Here is a 22,864-nt window from a genome sequence, read left to right on the forward strand (position 1 = left end):
GGAGAATTGTATTTTTCCTAGTAACTTCAATTATTTTCTCTCTGGATTACAAATTCAGCTATAAGATGTTAATTCAATCTGTTATCTTTGATAGATATTTGCATTTTTTATGTAGATATTTTTTTTGTTATGTGATTTAGTTTCATAACTAAAAAGTTACAAAAATCTTCTCTATTAACTTACTACTTAGATGTATTTATTATACATCTCTCTCATAATATAAAGCTTGTATGGCCTGAAACACAAGGTATTTATGAAAAGAGATATGGAATATTGTTATAAGTTGAAAGACATTTAATGTTCTCTTGAGTACACTTGTGTACTTATTTGTGTACTTACACAAATTTATGAATATTGCAGCATCATCCAGTAACTGACACAAACATACTTTGACAAATTAGAAATATCTTCTTCTTCTTCATGTGTCAAATCTGCGGCAGACATCGACGACCATGGCATGCCAGACTTCTCTGTTGTCAATCCTCCTTATCAACTCGATGTTGCTCATTGAGTTCTTGGTGACATAGTTATTGAGGCTGTCTCTGACATATTTTTAGTTTGGCTTGCCATAGGTTTTTCTTTGCAAAATGGTACCTATAGTAGATTGCAATTACTTGCTATAGGAGCAGTGTCCATACAGGACCGTTCTGCCCAGCCATTAGAAATATCTAATGCTTAAAATTAAATATGATATCTATGTAACTAAAATTACAGTTGTGTAGAGTAATACACACACACACACACACACATTTGAATAATAAGCACTAACTATAAAGAACTATTTATTTTATAAGAATTTGTTTAACTTGTTTGCATGATTTTTACAAGAGAGTTAATGTAAAAATTATCATAGTCTTCTGCGTTTTACATTTTTATACATATGTAGGTGTTTGTATACACATCCTTATTTTGTTTGTACATATTCTTGTTTTAAGAGTTTATCTGAATGAGAGGAACTTGTTTGTTATTGCATAATATGAATTTTTCAATCCATCAGCTGGAATGCTGTTTGTTATTTGTTACAGGTACAAACCAAATGTAGAATATGTTGAACTCGAATCATCTACAAGGAGTCTTAGGAAAAAGGATTCAAACCCATCTCTTGAACCGTGAGTTACTTTTTCACATTCTTATTAATTTTGCAAGATCGAGCACACTGCATTCTGATACTTTTACCCTTGTTATAACAGATTATAGGGAAATTATGTTTAATGTAAAGTTGGTCTGATGTCAAATAATATAATATACAGGATATTACAGGATACAGGATGGAATTGAAGTCAATTAAAATGAATTATCTCTTGTTGAAAATTCATTTAAATACATTTTATTATATTTATAAAGTTTATTTGCATAGCATAATTTACCTTCAGTAGATTGTTTCATAGTCTTCTTGAAAATATAAAAGTCAAATGTGTCATAATTACTTTTGTAATTTAATCAGCAATTAATAAGGTTAATTAACTTAAGTTGTTTCATTTATAACATAAATGAACTCTTTTAGAGTTAGGGTTTTTTTTTTTTTAGCCATAGTTCTCTTCTTAAAGCAACTTAGATGGATGACTATATCAAACTTCAATATTCTTGAACTATTTAGTAATCTTTAATTTGTATTTTCTTTCATGCATGTCTACCATCACATTGGTGGATCCAATACAAACTTGCTTACAACAACAACAGGTTAATTGAAAAATTGTTTTAAATGTTTTTAGAGAAGCAATTATGTTTTTATTTCTAGAAAAATACTGCATATGTCTTAGTTTCAAAATACATAATAATTATCTGCATTGGTACACTATTAAGGAGGGTGTGAAAATGTTTTGTAATGTACCAAATCTGTTTGCCAAAATAAATGGCAAAACTGCAAACTTGAAACATTTATGAACTTTGTACATTGATTGTTTTATATAAAGTTTCATTTGTGTAATAAAAAAATTATTCTTGCTTAGATATCTTTTGATACACTTTTGTAAGTGCTTACAATTTTATATTCGGTAAAATAATGTCTCAGTTAACTTTTTCATGAACAATACTGATATACTACTTGCAAAATCGAAATACAAACCAGTGGTTGTGTTTTATATAAACTCTCTATTCAAAGTTACCATTTGTTATAAAATATTGTCTGTAGGAAAATAAGTTTAACGTTTTCTTGTTTTCAATGGTGAACTGAATGCTGTTATACTTATTACATAAATGCTCCAAGAAGTAATGAATCAGAATTTTTAAAGGTGGTAAAAAGTCACCTAATGTCACCAGTAGCTCATTTACTGAAGCTGGTGGGATTTTTTTTTTTTCCAGCAAAATATGTAGTTTTAATTGTGTAGCATTTTTCATTATATATTGTACTTTTCATACAATAAAATATTGTGTGGTGTTAAACATTGAAGTTATTAAATCTGGGCACAAGAATAATCATATATTGAATGTAAAGCATCTTTCAAATGCTATGAATACTATGTAAGCACAAAACTTTTTTTTAATTTCAAAAACAGTTATTGCTTCCTTCTTTATCAGTTTGCATTTGTCAGTAATTCACTACAAATTAGTATCAGATAATATTTTAATATTAAAATTTGATAATTATAATACATGGAAATAACTTTTCAATACTTTTTTCTATTTTGATAGTCATCTGTCAGACAGTTCATTAGATCATATGACAACACTAAGCTCTGAATCTGTTGTGGATAACAGCATGCTCTTGTCAAAAGAAAACTACACTCTTTGGCAGATTTTGCAGCAAATATTTAACTTTAATAATCTTAGCAATCCAACCCATTTGTCATCGCAAGTCAGTACTTACTTGGTGGCAGGAATTGGTAAGTATCTTCACTTCTATAAAAAACAACTTATATGTCATTAAAACTAAGTTTTAATTCTTAAATTTAGTAAAGATGTATATCAGGGTATAAGATTGAACCACATGTCTTCTACTTAGTTTTCATAGGTATATAAATCATAAAGTTTGTTTTTTAGTAGTCTCCCAGTGGGACAGAGGTAAGTCTGAATTATAACACCAAAATCCAGAGCTTGATTTCCTGTGGTGGACAGAGTGTATAATCGAAGGTAGCTTTGCTTTAAAACAAACAAAGAAAGTAATGTTTTGGTAACTAGTGTTAATCAATTAAGTGTTATTTCTTACGTCATAACTACATCAATATATTATTTGTTTACAGGTATTTTTATATTTGAAATAGATGGGTGCAAGAGTGAGAACAGTATTTTTATTTTGAGGCACCAAGGGAAATATTTTGGTTTGTTCTTATGCAGATTCTTGCATCCTTTTGAAGTGCTGGAGACGGAAAAAATTGAATTGTTCATGTAGTCACTTCCATAAGCTTGGACTCGTGGCTTTAAAGCTATACACTTTTGTTTATTTACATTTTTTATATATAAATAAAGAGTTCCTTACCAAAAAATATTGAAGGCTATTTATTGCAGACTTAAACCACAGAATGTAGTAAAAAATTTAGTAATGCATTTTAGCTTTACTTGTCTATGAGAAGAAAGTAAAACTCTCTTGTTCTTCTAATAGATAAAAATGGATATTATTTTGTCTTTACAGTTGTTTAAATGAATCATGTTTGTGGAAATATTTTTGATCATACCACCTCCATGTTTTTATGTAATTATAATAAACTCTAGATATAATATAAAAGGTTTTGATTAAACAGCAACCATCAGTAGCTTTACACAATATTAGTTTGTTCCAAATTCATTACTTTTAAGTAATTAATTTTTTTTAATGCCTAGCCAACAAAATAACTGGTTTAATTTATTGTTAAATATGACAAATAAGAACTAATTTTGACATTTAATTTAAGACCAAACTTTATTATTTTGGTAAGTGTTAACAATAATAAAGTTATCAATTTGTTTACTTTGAAGATGTAGAAATATTGTTGTAGTTACTGGATCCTGTTTAATAAACTTATTAGTGTAACTAAAATGATGAATTGGTATCAAGTGAATATTGCTTCTCATTTTCTGTATATAAGAATCCATGTGTCTTTTTATAGCCTAAAATTTTTCAATTGTTTTAAAAATTTTTCTACGTAATCACTTTATTTTATTTAGTAGGCCTGCAAGTAGATGTGCACCATTCATTAGGAAATTCAGTATAAAACAATAAAAATATGCTGTAGCTGATTATTAAAAAGAAAAAAAGAAACAGTTAAAGCACTGCAGACACCTAATTTAAAGAATATTAGCTGTAATAAATAAAAATACTCATTAAATTAATACTCTTGCTTGAAGAGCTCAAAGCTTATAATATTCATATTGTACATTTTTAATATTTTTTTTGTAAAATATTTGTTTATTAACAGTGCAGTAATATAATTGTTTACAGAAACTTAATTTTAAATGTAAATATGATAAACAAATAGTTCTAACATAATAATTAAATGCTCTGTCAAAAGATCTTAATCTTAAATTTCTACTAAAATTTTGTATTTATAACAAGCTTTATGTACATGAATACACACACACGCATTTAATTAAAAGTATTTGTTAAGGTTATTATAATCAGTCATCCATTTTGATTATTTTAGTTTGCTTGTTCTTATTAGTTAATATGTTTAGTATTATATTACTTACCTGGGATGTAAAGATTCACAAAATTATCAATATGATTTTTTCCACATGAATTGTCACTACATATAAAATATTCTCTATGCATAATACAGAGTTTTCTATTCAAAAATGATTTTTTTTGGACACTAACAACATATCCTTTGCTTTCGTCATCATCTATCTTAATCTGGTGTAGATTTATTCATTTAAGTAAGATTCTTTTAATCTAAGAGCTAAGATACTTTTTATTCTGTAAATTCTTAAGTTTATGTTAAAAAATGAATCTTCCTATTTCAGTATTGATGGTGTTGGTTTTCCATTGTTTCGTGATTGGATTTGAAGATCATTTTAGCTCCTTAGAAATTCAAGTTATCATACCAGGGATAATTTTAGCTCTACTGTTGCTGATTATTGTAGTGGCTCTTTGGCTTCAGCCTTCAAATAGTGGAAAACTGTCATTTCGGGTAAGTTAATTTGGTCTAAAGAAGTCTTGTTAAAGATCGAAAAGGTATTGCACTATCATTTAAGATAAAATTCTTGGTTAAAATTAATCATACCAAAGAGAAACTAGCCATTAGAGTTTAGATTTAATTGAAACGTGGAAAAACATTTTGGTGTGTATGTAGTTAAAGAATAATTCAGTAAGTAATTCATACTGAGTAAATGGTGGTGTCAGTATTAGCTGAAGTGCTTCTGACATGTAAAGTTGATTTAGAACAGGACAGAAAGAATATTTGATTATTTTCAGTTATCATTTTTCTAGGTTCAAAGTACTTTATTTTGTAGATAATGAGCTTTCATTTTGTTTTTAAAATATATCGCTGAAGCAAATTATAACGTAATTGTATTTTACGTGATGCTCAGTTGTATGGCTAGTTTTACACTAAAATAATATGGAACTGTGAACTTTCAGGATAACTTAATAGGCTTTTGGGTTACACATGTATTCTTCAGTTTATTTTTGTAATATATAATGAACTTAATTAATTTTGAGATTTTCAACTGGAGGTTCATGGACTCAGTAGAGTCCACAAAAATCTTTGAAATAGTTCATTAAGAACATTTATTTTTATATATACACATTGATGGCAAAAATATTTAAAAACATAGTGATGGATAATGTTGGTAATACTCTTGTGTTTTCAAGTAAAACTGGTTTTGTGAAGAATATCAGATTGGCAAATCTGTAAATAGCAGCAGATTCAACCAAGAAATAATGGGAGTTCAAGAATAGATGACTTTACTGAGTTCTCTTAAGTGTAAAATTAACAAGTCTAGACAAACCTGAATTAGTGATCAAAGTATTTTTTATAATAAATAACAGAAAACACAGGATGCATACAGTAAAATTACAGTAATTTATACTAGACTGTTTACATCTACAGCTTTTTCTTCCTTGGGATTGATTTCCATAGAATTAAAACATTCTTGAAAAAGTCTTCACTTACTATCTCCTAGCTGGCTAAAGAAAGCACACCTGAACTCAAATGGTAAATCCAATTTCTTTGTCCATTTGACTGGGGTAACTAGTTACTTTTGTTCCCTCTCAGCATTGGACAACTGTTACATTTAGTCAGTATCACAACTTGTAAAAGCTATTACAGTGCCAATCTTTATAACCCAAATACAGTATACCTAAAGAGTATTATTTTCTTTAGCCTTAAAAACACTTACATGCCACAAGATGAACAAAACCTTTAACTGAGAACTACATTTTTTACAAAAAGATTATCATTAATTCATAATCAACATCCCCAAAACTAATTTTTCAAAAACTAAGTAAAGTTAAAATGACAATTATTTGAACAGTAACCTAATCTTTAATCATGCATAATAATAAACCCTTTAACCCTGTTGCTGTGGATTGGTCAAAGTGCTCATGTCATAATTGTTTTAGATACATTCAAAATTTCGTTAAAGTACTTGATTATTGTTGTATGTAAAAGGTAGTAAATCAATAACATTTTAACATTACCGAAGTTCTTAATTTTGTAAGTAGATATTTCTTAAAATTTTCTCTTTCCTTTAGTATAAAAAATGACATTTGTTCTCTAGGTCTTCCCTCGTCTTTAATATATTTGCCAAATCTCTGATAATTACAGAATTTAATGTAAATTACTCATTACTCGATATGATATTGTTATTACTAAAGCAAAGCATAATTTTTATAGTCATCAGTCATATTAGTTTACAGAGCCATTAACTAAAAAATCAGACTCACGTTATATCCTTTACAAATTGCTGATAGTTTTCTCTGAAATTTTGTACTTTGTTATAAATATTATAATTAATAGACAGCCGAATGACATATTACATTATTTTTGGTATTGAATATTGTCCATTTTGCCCACAGTTAGAAGTTTCTCTTGTGGTATTCAGATCTACAAAATGTAGCTGAATTTTAAAGGTGCTTGTTGCATTGTTAAGAAGCCAGGTAATTTATGATAATTATAAGACATTGTTTTATATGTGTATGTTATTATCCTGTGTTCTTAGATGCATTATTTAATTAAACATTCAGGGTATTAATACCATTAGTATAGGAAAAGGTAGTCATAGCTTTCACGGACAGTCAACTGCATAAAATAAGATACAGGTAAGTACTGCATTTCTTGTTTTTGATGTATATTCTTTATTATTATAAAAGTAATTAAATTGTAAAAAGTATAAACTTACTTGGTTGGACAAGGTTAGATTATGTAAGGTAAAAAAATAATAGTTCTTCACAAGGTATGTTTGCAGTCAGCTCATGCATTATATAATTGAGTATAATAACATGAACTACCGATTCACTGAGAAGTTTACAACTTGTGTGACAGGATTTAGTGGGGCATGGGTCCATAAAGAATAAAACAATAACATTTAAGTATAAACACGCAAGCTATTATCATCTCTTAGCTATGTAAGATTAAACAATTTTAGTTTCTTGTTACAAATTGCAGTCATTCTAGAAAGAAAAAAAAGGTAATTTAAATTTACTTCCTGTTTCTTTACGGTAGTTACAAGGTTGTTCAAATTCTATAAATTTATATAGAGCTAGGGTAGAGAAAATAAATTTAACAAAAAAAAACATACAATGTGTATTTAAGTAGCTTTTAGAGGTTACACAAATGAAATTTGACAATTTTCAAGTGAATAAAAGTATTTTAAATCTTACGTGAAAAATCACTTTGCACATGGAGCAATAAACATTTTGATTCCATATATTTGTGTATTCATTTTTAGTCAAAATACTCAATTAAAAATATGACTTATTGTGTACAAAAACTTGTAATATTTACTGATAGCTTCCAAATTTTCATGAAGATGCATAAAAAATATTAAAAGGTAGTGTAGGAAAACTCTGGTCACATTGGGATTATGAAGTCAGTTTAATGGACTAACCCTTTAGAGATAGGGTTAATTTTTAATACAAAACATATGACAAAAATACTCTACCAATTAAAAAAAAAACAAAACATACCCTTTGTCCAACATCCTATAGATCTTCATATGTTCAGTGGCCAAAGAAAGGATGATGTTTGTAGATTTCATTGAACAGCAATTTTATGAATGTATGTCAATAAATTTGGTATCAAATTGTAAATCGTAATTCAATTTTATTATTATACATGAGGTAATTTCATAATTTAAAGATAAATATTAAAACTCATGGTATAAGGAAATAAAATTTTAATTCGGATTAGGTGTTTGTGATGTCCAAATACAAAGTTTATAGGTTCTTATGAGTTAAAAAATCAAATTACCAATATTGAAAAGCTAGTACAGGGCTGCAAGGCAGATTTCCTAACTGGGGGGTCAGTACCCTCTCCACTCTGAAAATGTAATAACATATCTTTGTTATTAGAAAAACAGAAAAAAATATATTTTATATATTCATTATTCAGCCATAACGAGATGTAAATGAAAAAAAAAAAATTTATACAGAATTACATTGGTCATTGTATCAACTCACTTGATTCCCAGTTAGTTGTTTACTGACATGTATGCACTCACACTCAGACTGTAAGGAAATGAGTCAAGAAAAACCAAATGTCATATCTTAATCTTTATATTCTTACACTGATTTTTTTGTCTCTCTATCCAATCCATTTGTTATTTATTTCTTTCATATTTTTTCCCTTTCTTTTCCCCTTTTTCTTTTTTATTTTCCTTTATTTCCGTGAATCTCCCTCTGAGATCGTATGCTTTTCTCCAAAGTGTGGGGTCAAATGTTTCCTGACCCTCTCCCCATGCCCTGCAGATATGCTAGTAATTTAGATAAAAGACTCGCAAAACTTAAGAAGGATGTTAAAATGGTCAGAAATAATGCTATTTTTTTTCACATGAGACATCTTGATTGTATAATTAACTGGAATTCAACCAAATTGATACATAAAACTAGAAATTTTATCGAGAAGAATTGTAGAAATTGTTAGTTCAAATGTTACCAAACTTCAACATTTCACTTTAAACTGAACCCCTTTACTGATTTCATATGCCTTCTGAAGAGACTGAATGGAAGTTATAAAATAAACTGTTTCTCTCGCAATGTAAATCATAAATCTAGACTGAAAAGGACACGTGAAAGTATATAAACTTGTTTTTGTACAAACTCCTTGTTCTGGCAATAGGGGATGTAAACTTTATATTCCTCTTCATGGTATTGTGTATTTACTTGCCTCTAAAAGAATTGTTTTACATTTTCCACATGTGAAATTTGGCAAAGCTTAACAAATTACAGCAAGCAGCAAATGAGTACAAAGCTAGTAAGTAGAAAAGATAATTGTTTTCTGTATTTCTTATTTACTATTCAATGTTTTAAACAAATACCTGAAATTTAAGAAATTAGTTGTAAATAGTAATAATATATTTATACATATATAATGTATTATAATAGAAATATGATTGTATCTCACAAAATACTGATCCACTAGAACAAACCCAAGCCAGGTAACTTTGTAAAGGCTACTTTTATACTCTTGGATATGGTAATGTAAGTGCATGTTCACTGCATCGTTGCAGCTTCTGTAATGTTAGTCAGACACAACTGAAAGGTTTATACATGTTTTTATGTGTAATGTTATGAGTTCAGCTATTTAGAGCATAAGAATTAATATTTTTGGTTTCTTGTTATAACTTGTAGTCATTTTAGGATTAAAAAAAAACGTAATTTATATTTATTTCCTAATTTTTTATGGTGATTATGAGGTCGATCAAATAGATGAAACCTCCACACAGATACAGTAGTGGATATAGTAAAAACAATGATAATTATCTGAAATTTATCAAGATTTTGCACATGAAATTTGAGACTTTTCTGATACATAAAAGTATTTTTAATCTTCAAATCATAATTATTCTGCTTTGAACATTTGAACAATCAGCATTCAAGAAAGAAAAATGCACAAGAAATCATTTCATAAAAAATTCTAAAAATAAATTTTAAAATTTCATCTTTTGTATATGAAAACCTTAGAGCAATTACTGATAATTTGCAAAATTTTTGTGCAGATATGCCTATTATGTTAAGTTATAGCATAGAATCTATTCCAAACACAAAATGTTTACAAGATCAATCTGGGACTGAGCTTATAGTGAGAGAGTGAGCACAGAAATGTGCATAATATACCCATTAAACACTGAAAAAGCACTTCACTAGTACATACCATTATGCAGATTAGAATCAAAAGCAATGCAGAGTTAACACTGTTCACTTTAAGAATAAGCAAACTACTGCAAAATAAACTAATCAAAAACTAAAATGTAAAGAAAAGTTGAAACAAAAGCTCTTTAATAATTGAACATTTCAAAGCACTTTTCACTTTAACAAAGGTAATTCAGCCAATCATTGCTTACACAACATTTAAATCACAAACAAAAAATAAAAGGGAAATTTACGTTCTTAAAAAACAAACTCAGACATAAAAACTATACCCTTTTACCACATTATAATTTTGAAATAATAAAAATGACCACCAGTCACTCTTACAAAATTGTGGTGATGAGCAAATAGTAATGTGTCTAACATACTTACACATCAAATATATATATATATATAATTTGTTTTTCAACTCAAAAGCCAAAACAAAATCAAATTAAACAAAAAAAAACTGCATCAACTAAAAGATCCTAGGGTAGAAGATACAATGTGAAATTGTAAAATGTACTCTAGGTTTTGGCAGTGATTGAAAAAGTAGGATCCACATAGCAGTGGGGATACACCATCTATTAGTCTTAACCTCCATTTGCCAGTCTGATGTAAGAAATAAAGAATAGCAATAGATATAGAATTGGAAATAGAAATTTAGTTAAAAATAAGGTCATTTAACAACTTGGCACTACTTTATGAGGATATACACCCTACCACATATAAAGGCTTATTTGGAGCATGATAGTGGCAGTAGACGTGATGAATGGGTGATGGTTGGGAGCTATAGTAGTTTGGACAGCTAGGTGAGGCACTTCATGCTGATATAATTCATTTGCTGTGCTGTCAGTTAGTGCTCTTCTACCATATTGGGTTGGAATGCTAACATCAAAAAGTAAGTTTTTGTCTTACTTATTCCCAAATGGTAGTAACCAGTTAAAACATCCACAACAGTCTCTGCTAGCATAATGGTAAGTAAATAAGCATTGGCTCACTTTGTGAAATAGTCAGTGACAATGAATATATAGCCAAACCACTGCAATATCTGGCAGTAAGTCAGCAATATCTAGGCCTTTCATATGCCAAGGAGCCCCAACAATCCTTTTAAGAGTTTAACTTGTTGCAATTAATTTTTTCTGTGGGCAGTACACACACAGAGCATTCAAATTAACTCTAAAAATCTTGACTCACTTGTGGCCAGAATAATCACCACCAAATGTTAGCAGAAGTGTGAATTACACCTTGGGGCCCTCCAATCTTAATTTTGTGCACTAATGTTTGTGGAGTTTTTCATGCCACATAGCTGAAGGGGTCACTAGCTGCCCTGCTGGCAGAACATCATGCATAACAGGCTTATAGCAATGGTGCACCATATCTTCTTTCACTTGTAAATGTTTGTATAAATGGACAAGGTCTCACCTTGTGGTGAGATAGTTTGTCTTTTTGTGTTGTGGACCTGAGTGATGAACTATGACAAAGTCATATTCCAGCAATGTGTAATCCTTTCCAGATTTGTAAAGTTTAGTAACTGTTTCAGTGAAGTATAAGCATGGTACACCTGAATGGTGAACTTTGTACATTACATATGTAAGTGGTAATATTTTTTTATGAAGATAGCCACAGCATGCAGCACATTTTTCATCATGCAGTTGTGTTCAGGAGCTGTGAATATACAACTAACATACACAATTACACATAGTGATGATCACTTGCATACAGTTTCACCCACAATATAGGAATTATATTCAGGGTGCAGAATATGCCTGTTCTTGATGTAGTGTTGTTAACCCCAATAGGGTGCCAGTCTTCTGTTGACATACCCATGATCTATGCAGATGCAGATTCTGTATGGATAATGCCCTCACTGGCCCCTCCATCTTCTCAATATGGGATTCTAGATATAAGTGTGAGAGGATATAAGTATATTTTGGAATTTATCATTTTCTTAAATTGAAGGTGTATTTCCGGTGATATTTACATCATGTTACATTCTCTGACCTTTCCTCCCCACTAAAAGTTAGTGTTAGAGACTGGGATTGAGACTTAGTGATAACATTATCTGAATGAGATGCTTATATACAGTATATACAGTTGGGTATTAAAAAAAAAAAAACTGGAGCAAGCAAGCAAGAAAAAAATCTTAAATGGGCAAAGAAGAAACCCTGACAGTCAAATAATAGCTATAAATGTGAGGGGAGGTAAGTATTGTTGGAAATACATGTTCAATTTAAGAAAATAACTTTCAGTACTTCTAGTGGGTACAGCTCAGATAACCCATTGTTTACCTTTATGCTTAACAAACAAACTTGTTAGTGCTACTTAATTATAACCAGAAGTGTACTGACAGCTTATTAACTTTTGTGAAAGTGCACATATTAAATCTGGAATTAACTTTTACAGTAGAGGGCCATTCAAATCAACTGACTTCATGCATGTAAAATTGATCTCAAGAGATCAAAATAGTGTTCTTATGCATATGAAATGGCAGTCTTATCTGTTAGGCTGTATTTTACTTCACAACTTTTTTCAGAATTACTCTTCATAGTACTAAAACATATTTTTGAAAAAGTCTTAATTTTACAATCTCCTAATAGAAATTGGCTAAAAATAGTGGTCAGTTCAATGTTTAAACTTGCTTTCTCTGTACAGTAGTGTTACCTAATGACCTTAGCTTCCTCACAGCATTGGTCAGCTGTAAAATTTATTCAAAATCATAATTGACTGGCAAAAGATATTGCAGTGTCATTTTTATTAACCCAGATGCTATATTTTAATGCAGAACAGACATCTCCTGTACAAACCCCTTCGGTGTGGATTCCTGTACATGGTAAGGGGACCTCCCAGGGAATGTTCCGTTCTTTCAGTTTACTTCCTCTGGGATCTAAGCATCCACCCACGTGTTTGCTATGTGTGGCAGCCCGTGAAGGGGAGGATAGGATCCTGGTGGTTGAGGGGTCCAACTCTAATGCACCACTTTGGCCTGGAATTCCTGTAGACAGGTGGCCTTGGGGTGGCCCCCCTTGGGTCAACCAGCTGGTCTACTTGGGCTTGGGTCAACCAAGTACCAGTGTTGGGTGTTCTCTACAGGTATTGTGGACATTGTATCTGATGCTGGCGTTTGGGTATAGTGCTCACAAAACCATGGCGTTGCTGCATTGTTCTTGTTTGATATTGTAGTGCTTCCCCTCGTAGGGCTCCATGGTGGGTGGGGTCAGTGGACACCAAGATTTCCCTTTCTTTCGTTATTATGGATACTCCAATTAAAAAGCTTAATAAAATAGTGAAAAAACAGTCTACAGGTAAACGACCATGTCTTGAAGATTCTGAGCAGCAATCCTCACCATCTGTTGTACCTCATTTTCTTATATTGCATTTTTTCATTCAGAAGGGACTAGAGGGGCTTGCTGGCTCTCCAAAGTCAGTAAAGAAGCGTTGATCTGGTGACATATTGGTGAAAAGATCCACATCTCAACACAGTGAATTCCTCTTGCATTCAAAGGCAATTGGGGATACACCTATTCAGGTTACACCTCATGCAACTTTGAATTCATCATGATGAGTTATTGTTGAGAGGAATTTGAAGAACATCTGAGAGTCAGAGATTCTCACTGATTTCTCCACCCAAGGAGTTTTTGCAGTGAAGGGTATATCCACTCGCAAAGATGGAATTACAGTACAGACCAATGTCCTCATTCTCACAATTATGTCACTACGTCCGCCTGCCACCATTAAGGCAGGTTATCTTATTTGCAGTGTACTGCCATACATTTCAAACCCTCTCCAATATTTCCAGCATCAGTAGTTCAGTCACTCGAAAACATCATGTTGTGGTTCCTTGGCGTGTGCTCGTAGCAGTAGCAAGGACCATGATGCCTATGAGTGTGAAATGGACCCTCATTGCAATAATTGCAATGGCTCTCACCTGTCTTACTTTCATTCTTGCCCTAAATGGTTGGAAGAAAAAGAGCTGCAACGTTTGAAAACGATTCATAACATTACTTATCCTAAGGCTCAAAAATTGCTGTCCACCACCTCATCTCAGATGTATGCTGTTGCACTTCGTTCTACAACTACAGTTGGAGTGCAAACAGATCTCTCCGTGCCTCCAAACAAATGAAAAGTCTTTTGCCCTCCATGGTTAAGAAAGTAGATGAACCAACTTCAACACCTATCTCTGTCCCTTACATACATTCCAACAAACCCCAAGATCCACATCCTTTGGTTTCAGGTACAGGCATTTCCTCGGGTACATCTTCTTCTCCTACCCCAAGATGCAAAACATTCATTCGTTCACATCCTCAGCCTCTGGAATCCCCTTCCAACAGCAAAGACCTGCCCAATTGACCCAGGCCAGGATCCATGAAGGTCAATAGAATCCTGCCTGCCACATGGCACAGAATGCTCAGAAATGGGCCTGGGATACTTTCTGTAGATATCCCACACTTTCCAGTGGACCCGTGCACATGCTCGGTGGGTAAAACATCAAAGCCAGAAGGAATCTTGGATTAAGTTCACAACTGGCATATCTCCTACCATCAGTTCCAAAGTCATATGGGACAAGATTCAAAATGTCAATGGGCAATATAATTCTGTTCCCCTCTCGATCTTGCTATCTGATGGCCAGGAAGTAGCTTATAACAGGAGCATTGCTGATACTGTAAGAGAAAGCTATTGCCGGGTATCTTGCACTTCTGCTTCTTCTTCCATCTTCTTAGCTATTACGACTCGGGCTAAGCAATCACCTCTTTTCTTTGGAGCTGATTGTCTCTATGACTATAATCATCCCTTTAAACTGGTGGAACTCACACTAGCAGTACATCGGTTGGACCTGATGATATGCACTATGACATGCTGTGCCATCTATCTCCTGCTTCTCTTGCTATTCTTCTGATTGTTTTTAACCAGATCTGGTAGGATAATGTTTTTCCTAGTGCCTGGCACCAAACTATTGTCCTACCTTTCTCTAAGCATGGGAAGAATCCCAAGATTCCTTCAAACTACCATCTAATTGCTTTGATGAGCTGTCTCTGTAAGACCTCAGAGAGGATGGTTAATGCTTGTCTTGTTTGGTTTCTCGAATCACACAACCTCCTCTCACCCATCCAGTGTGGGTTTGAACGACAGCGCTCCAGTATGGACCACCTGATTTGGCTTATGATACAACGGGGATGTATGGCACTTTGCAAAACCTCTATATATGGGTTACATGGCCATTTGCCCATTTTTATTAAAAATTTTAATCGACATGAGATTCCAAGTTTGTGTGGGTTCGACACTTTCCCATTCTTTTCTACAGGAACCTGGAGTCCCTCAGGGCTGTGTTCTGAGTGTCACACTTTTCAGTATAAAGATTAATGCCATCACTGAACAACTCCCTCTCACTGTTGCAAACAGGCTTTATGTCAATGACTTTCACATCTCCTGTCTGTCATTGAACATGAGGAATATTGAGTGGCAAGCTACAGACTGCCCTCAATCTTTACTGAAGTGGACCACAGCAAACGGCTTTAGCTTTTCTCTCTCTAAAACCGTTTGCATGCACTTTTGCCATCAACGGGGTATTCATCTTGATCCTGAACTCCATTTCGGTAAGTTGTGCTGCCCGTGGTCCCTGAGATAAAGTCTTGGGGCTTATCTTTGACTGTAAGCTGACCTTTATACCACACTTCAAGCAGCTACGGGTCCAATGTACAAGAGCACTCAACATCCTCTGTGTCCTTTCTTCCACCATTTGTGCAGTGGATCGATGTTCTATGCTAAAGATATATCTTGCTCTTTATCGATCAAAACTAGACTATAGGTCACTGGTCTATGGTTCTGCCAGAACTTCAGCCTTTAAGATGCTAGACCCTATTCATCATCAAGGACTTCGTCTCTGCACTGGGGCTTTCTGCACTTCCTCAGTTTAGAGCTTATACATAGAGTTTCATGAACCTTCTTTGCACTTCTGCCGTTTGCAACTGGCTTTACTGTATGCTTCGAAACTTCATTCCTTACCAAAACATCCCACCTGGGGTTGTGTTTTCCTCCCTCGGTGGGTCATACTTTTTCAGAACAGATAGTCAGCCATTGGGTCTGTTATTGGATAACATTGCTGTATCCACTGGTCAGCCCATCCCACCATGGCCTCTTACAGTCCCCAATTGTGACCTGTCTTTAAGTCATTTGAGAAAAGTAGACATTCCTGGTTGGAAATACTGTCTGCTATTTGCTGAACATCTTTCAAACTATCCTTCCATTTCTATTTATACAGATAGTTCGAAATCAGGTGACTGTATGGGCTCTGCCATGGTTTGGTGGTTGCATGCAGAATCCTCTCTACAGCTTCTGTGTTCACTGCTGAACTGTATGCCATTTCTCTTGCTCTGGATCACATAGAAGCTAAGCAGTACTCAAACTGCACTATTTATACTGACTTGCTTAGCTCTCTACCGGCCTTGGAATCACTTCTCGTTCCTCCATACCATGTTCTTGCCAATATTTAAAACCAACTGGACCATTTATCCTTAACATCTCCTTCTATCCAGTTTTTCTGGATAACAGGTCATGTTGGTATTCATGGGAAAGAGCTCTCCGACACCGCAGCTAAGTGTGTCTGCTCTGCACTATCACCACTGTGCCTGTCCCGTATATGGACTATGGTCTTGTATTCAAGGCTCAGCTCTATGCCAGCTGGCAGTCGACTTTGACTGAGCAATGCAACAACAAGCTTTTCCAAATAAAACCCTATATTGGACTTTGGCCGTCTTGCTTCCATAAGGATTGGAAAGAGAAAGTTGTTCTAACTGGACTACGCATTGGTCACAGTTTTCAACTCGTCATTTTTTTTTATCTGGAACTGATGCATCAGTGTGTAGTTTGTGTAACACTCAGATCACAATTAGCCACATTTTATTTTTTGTCGCTGTTAAGACTCAATGACAGCACCATTTTAAACATGTTATGTCCCAAGGTTTGTCCATAATATTGGACAGTGTTATTGGTAATGGTGACACTGTCCACCTTGGTAATGTTTTTATTTTTTTAAAGGCCATTAATATTTTTAATGCCATTTAAGTATTTTAATTTATACATTACACTTTTTAATGTGGCTCCCTTTTAAAAATCACAGTTCATCTAGCTCAATTTGAAATTAGAAACTGGCAGTAACATTAAATAACACGAAACAAGGACTGGAAAGGCCAACTTCATTTGACTGATGCTGCTGTTTGAACTACTCGTGAGTTATCCTGGCCAATTATTATTATAATTTTGCTACACGTCTATTAAAACCTTTTTATTACTTTCCTTTTTGAAAATGGCTATAACATCAAGTAACTCAGAACCATGATTGGAAAGGCTAACTTCGGGTAACTGACAGTGATTTTTGTACTTATCTTTTAGTCTTCTTGGCGAGTAATGATAATTATAGTTGTGCTACAGAAAGTCCTTTACACCTTGAATTACTGTAGTTTTTCTCTTAACATTGTAGACTAGATGTGAACATTGGTTTTATGCTATTTATGTGTTGTTTTTTTTTAACTTTGTTTTGTTTTATCCTAATATCCTTTTATGAATTTTACTAAATTTACTTTTAACTTTTTACTGGATGTTTGGTGCAGATAGCCTAGCTGCTTTGTGCTATAAAACACTAAATCAACCAACCAATGTATACAGACCAAAAACAAATGAAGCAACTAGAACAAGATAATCTTAGTAACTTTCTTGACCAAGTGTTGCTGCCATTACAGCAATCTAACTACATAACTGAAAAATTTTCCAGAGAGCACATATCAAAAAGTGTGTAAAACATGTATGCTTTTATCAAGCCTCAATCTGTCATGAAATGGACTCCATTCACTTCTGTGGCATATTTCACAAAATCTCTTGCAACAATCTTTTTTTTTCTTACAGTTACATTCAAATTTTAATTAAAACTATTTTTATCAATATATGTTAATAAACTTTGAATAAATATCTAACTAATTAATCAAGTTTTAATATAAGATTTAATTTCAAAATGAAATATATAAATTCTTATTCATCATTTTTCTTTATCACATGACACTCATTTAGTCTGAATTGTATATTTTCAGCATTCTTTCCACCTCTGTTTGAGCATCTGAATCTTAATACAAACTAAAATTGTGAAGTATAGTCTTTTCTAAGACATAATTTTATGGCCTTTAATCATCTTGTTTTTTCATACATACAAACCAAAAACTCAAATCCATCTGCATTGCCTTCCTATCACATACTCTTTTTCCAAAAAATGACAGTTATTTTTCACATTTATTACAATATTTATAATGAATAGAAAGAGAAAATTTTAATTTACTGGTTTACATGTAATGCTTTATCATTCTTGTGGCAGCTTTTGAATTATTCAACCTTTAGAATCAATGTTATCACCAAGCTAAACCAACCAAGGGAATTATTTTAATGCTCTTATAATTTAGTTAATAAGTCAAGTAAAGTATAGTAATTATAGAACATTGTATGTTTTATGTATGTGTGATTTATATGTGTGTTCTAAATTGAATATTTTAAATAAATGAAATTTCAGTAAAGCACTAAAAACAAACCTACCAAAAATTATGGTTAATTTTTATTAACTTTAAGACTCAGTGATGTCGAGAAAACCCACTTGTAGAGAAATATATAGCAAAAACAGCTTGTTTGGGTTGAGAAAATATTTTACGTAGAAGGTCGAAACGTTGTTCTCTTTTCTACGTAAAATATTTTCTCAACCGAAACTAGCCGTTTTTGCATATATATAACTTTAAGACTGACTGCAAAAAAAAGTACAAGAGCCTCAATAAATGTATTGTTTTTTATGCATATTTTTATTTATTGTTATGAAATTAACTAAAATGAAAAAGAGTAAAAACTTGTTATTACAGTATATAACTCAATACTTTAATTACTGCTTTTTAAGCTTTGTGTTTGCTAGGTTATTCTTAGCTTTGTTATGCAAAGTTTAATAGACATGGTTCAAAGAAAATTAAAACAAACAATTTAATGAAAATACATGTAAACTGTTATAACCCTGAGGCTTTTTTGGATAAATAATTGTACTTTTCTGTTACAATATACAATAATTCTAAAAATAAATAATTATTTAATTTTTTTTTTGTGGTGATTAAAAAGTCAAATTGATGAACATGTATAGTGTTATGATAGAGTACATAATAGATAACATTTATTATAAACTTTTATTGTTTGCTATTATGTGGGAAATTTTAGAGAATTTTGAAATCAAATAAAGTATTTTTAATTGTATTATGAAAATTATTTGAATCAGACTGATTTCAGAAATTGCAGGCAATTTTTTAGTAAAAGTATATGAAAAAGATTAATTCTTTTATGTAAAAGATTTGTACTGTTTACTGTAAGCTTTCCAAATTTTGTGAAGGTACACTAACTACATTAAAAGTTATAACATATGTAGCATTGTGGTTGCAAGATTGGTCAAAATGACCAAGCCTGTATGGAGAGGTTTAAATGTGTATATTCCTCATGCAACATTGTGTAAAATCCTTTAGGTTGAAGGTAATGAACTCTGATAGCATGCTTCAGTGTATAGAACAGTGTCAAAATTATAATAATACTGAATGATACATTTGTTTTAGATATGTGGATTATGATGTCAGAGATGCTGGAAATCTTCAGTTCTCTTCATTTGTCCATGAAAAATAACAGCACAGTTGAAAACTTTAAAAATATTCTTCTCATTGAGGATAAAAATGGATCATAAAAGGAGTGCACTTTATCCCTGAAGATGGTTCATTATTCACAGAATGTAATGCAGTCATTTAGAGAGACCAAGGGACTCTGTGTTACAAAACTGTTGTTCACATTGTTATTCCACCTCCATGAGCTTGCACAGTGGAAACAACGTGAAGCAGTTCCAAATCATGATAGGATTATTGCCAGTCTTTGGCTTTTCCATCAGTACTGAACAATATATATCAATATTAATCTGAGCACATGTTCATTTCCCATTTACATTGATCAAAAAAATCTAATTCCAGTAGTGTTTGCATAACTCTAAAGACACTTTTCTGTTAGCAGCTGATACTAATAGCTTATAGATGGGACAGTATTTAACAGTTTGCATTTCTTGCATCTCTATGCTCCTTGTTCTTGTTCAAATGAATAGCTTTAGTCTATTATTTATGTCATCTGTCAGTTGTTCTACTATTGAATTCCTGTTGATTTTTACAAGTCATCTTGCTAACTGCCATAAATCCCTATTTCAAAGTACTTTCTTCCATCTATGATTTTTATTTCATGCTCTGTTTGTTGAAATTTCTGCCACATGAAATAATTACTTTTGATTTCCCAGTCATTTCCATCAATCATACCATGTAGACTAGAGATGTTTTTTATTTTCCAATCAGTTGCATTTTTTTGTTTATTACAGATCCATCTAAATTAACCTTTACATAAATAATGCCTCTATCAAAATCAAATGCATCCTCAGTGTTCCTCACCTTAATTAAAACTGGGGCACACAAAACATATTTATGCAATTTATAAAGTGGTGTAATAGTATTAATGAAACAGAGTATATTTTGTTGCTTGTTTTACTCATAAACTGGTGTGGAGTTCAGGAAACAAAGAAGTAATGGGTTTTCTAATTTTTTTAAAACAGTGTATAATGTAAAGCATATAATTTTACCTTTTGTATTTATACCACTTATAATAAATCTTTCCACAGTGTACATCGACTATCCTAAGTGGTTTTAAAGAATAAAATAAAAGATTTTTAGTTTTTATTCTTAAGTTAAAGTCCATGAAGACTTCTGTTATGTTAAAACATGCTGCAGAATTACAGATTACATTTCTGTGGTTTAGGTAGTTTTCCATGGTGATATAGTTTTGTTACTAACTCATTTTTTTGCAGGTACCTTTGGTCCCATTTATTCCTTTTCTGGGTATTTTTATGAACCTGTACCTGATGATGAAGCTTTCCAAAAATACTTGGATCAGATTTGCTGTTTGGATGTGTGTTGGTAAGTCTTTATTTATCTCATACAGTATGCTTTGTTATGAGTAGTTATTTTATTTGTTGGTTGAACTTTAACAAAATATTTTTTCAATTAGCAAATGGATGTCTTTAACTTGCTCAGTGTATAAGTAAATTTTTTTCTTTTGTGTTTCTTTTATGATTTAAAAGTGTGTGGTGCTACATATTTCAATAGATATTACATACAGAGAAATCTCAGCTTCACTAACCCTCTGGATATTGGTGTGCCAAAGTATGCATGTCATAACATTTTTTTAAAGTGTAACATTCAAAATCTGTAGTTTATAAATGGTAGAAAAATTTAAAAACCTAACATCAAAATATTTAAATAATTTCTCAACTTTGACTCTTCTGTGTCATGTAACGTGCTTGTGCTCAAAATTTTTAACTTTTGTTTTTGTTATTTCCTACCCTTATTTGATTTTTTGAGTATTCATCTGAATTATACACACATTTATGGATATTGACAAAAACTAAATATAAAATATGAATCATCAATTTTCTTCCTTTTATTACATAACATAATAATTTTGAATGGCCTGAAACTGAGCTAAATGATAATTTAAATTTAGGAGTAAATGTTTATGTATACAGTTTATGATACTTGCTAACAAGATTGACACACAGTTTTCTTTTTCAATATGATTATATTTTAATATAAGATCAGCAGCACAATTTACGATAACTATTAGTACAAATAATGATCTATATACAAAAGTTTTACGAACTTACAAATAATATTGAGTCTTCTGTCTCGTCTGGAACCTTTGTGATACCTTATTGAGGGTTCACAATTAGCTAGTTATTTTGAGTTGATGTAGGTACAATTCACTTAACAAGAAAGTAGCTAGCTCTGTGTTCTTTCTTTCTTTCCAGGCCACACACCAAATTATTCCACCATCAAAATTATGTGATGTTTTTGTAAAAATACTAACGTCTGATGTGAATCCATTTAAGTTAATTCTTTGTAGTGTTTGAAATGTATAAACATTCCTAATCAAATATCTGAACTTCCCAATTAATAAGCATTATAACAATCACAGCTGTAGCTTCTGATGCTTACAGTTGGTATACTGTGCTGTCTCTTGATAGATCACATTGGTTATATTTAAAGATGCGAGGAGAGTTCTAGAAATTTCAGTTTGGACAAGAATATCGACAATACACCAGTGTTTACACACACACACACGCATTGTTGATTCTTATGTTTATGTACATTTCTAAAAATAAATTTGACTTAAACAAGCATTGATATTAAAATTAATGACAATAAAACTGTCACACCCCCTCCTCAGAGAATTAGAAATTTGCATTAGAGAATTTTAAACTAACATTATGTAAACAACAGTACATTATATAAGAATTATACAACTTCAGTAATCTTGACCATATATAACAGAATCAATACAAATAAGCTCATTATCATAAAATTACATAGCATTCAAAAGTGCATCATTGCAAATGTTGTCATTCCATTTGACATGGATTATTTTCAAATCATAATCTTGTAACAATAAACTCCAATTTAACAGTCTTTTGTTTTTTGATCTTCATTTGGTTAAAAAATGTCAATGGGTTATGATCAGTGTATATGACAGTAGTTGTGATGCAAATTCATATGCATTGAGATTTTCTAAAGCTAACAC

At 31.8% G+C, this 22,864-nt stretch overlaps 1 protein-coding gene across 8 annotated transcripts in view; it reads left to right on the plus strand.

Annotated features, from left to right (window-relative positions):
- Window positions 1–22,864, plus strand: part of LOC143256820 (cationic amino acid transporter 3-like) — a 103,236-nt gene that overhangs the window by 74,835 nt on the left and 5,537 nt on the right. For all 8 annotated transcript variants that reach the window (XM_076514583.1, XM_076514548.1, XM_076514558.1 and 5 more), the window contains 4 exons: window positions 1,026–1,109; window positions 2,632–2,822; window positions 4,876–5,042; window positions 21,096–21,204. In XM_076514583.1, coding sequence (XP_076370698.1) covers window positions 1,026–1,109; window positions 2,632–2,822; window positions 4,876–5,042; window positions 21,096–21,204 — 551 coding nt within the window. The remainder of the gene's footprint in view (window positions 1–1,025; window positions 1,110–2,631; window positions 2,823–4,875; window positions 5,043–21,095; window positions 21,205–22,864) is intronic.

Source organism: Tachypleus tridentatus, chromosome 1, assembly GCF_004210375.1.
Source record: "Tachypleus tridentatus isolate NWPU-2018 chromosome 1, ASM421037v1, whole genome shotgun sequence".
Lineage (NCBI taxonomy): Eukaryota > Metazoa > Arthropoda > Merostomata > Xiphosura > Limulidae > Tachypleus > Tachypleus tridentatus.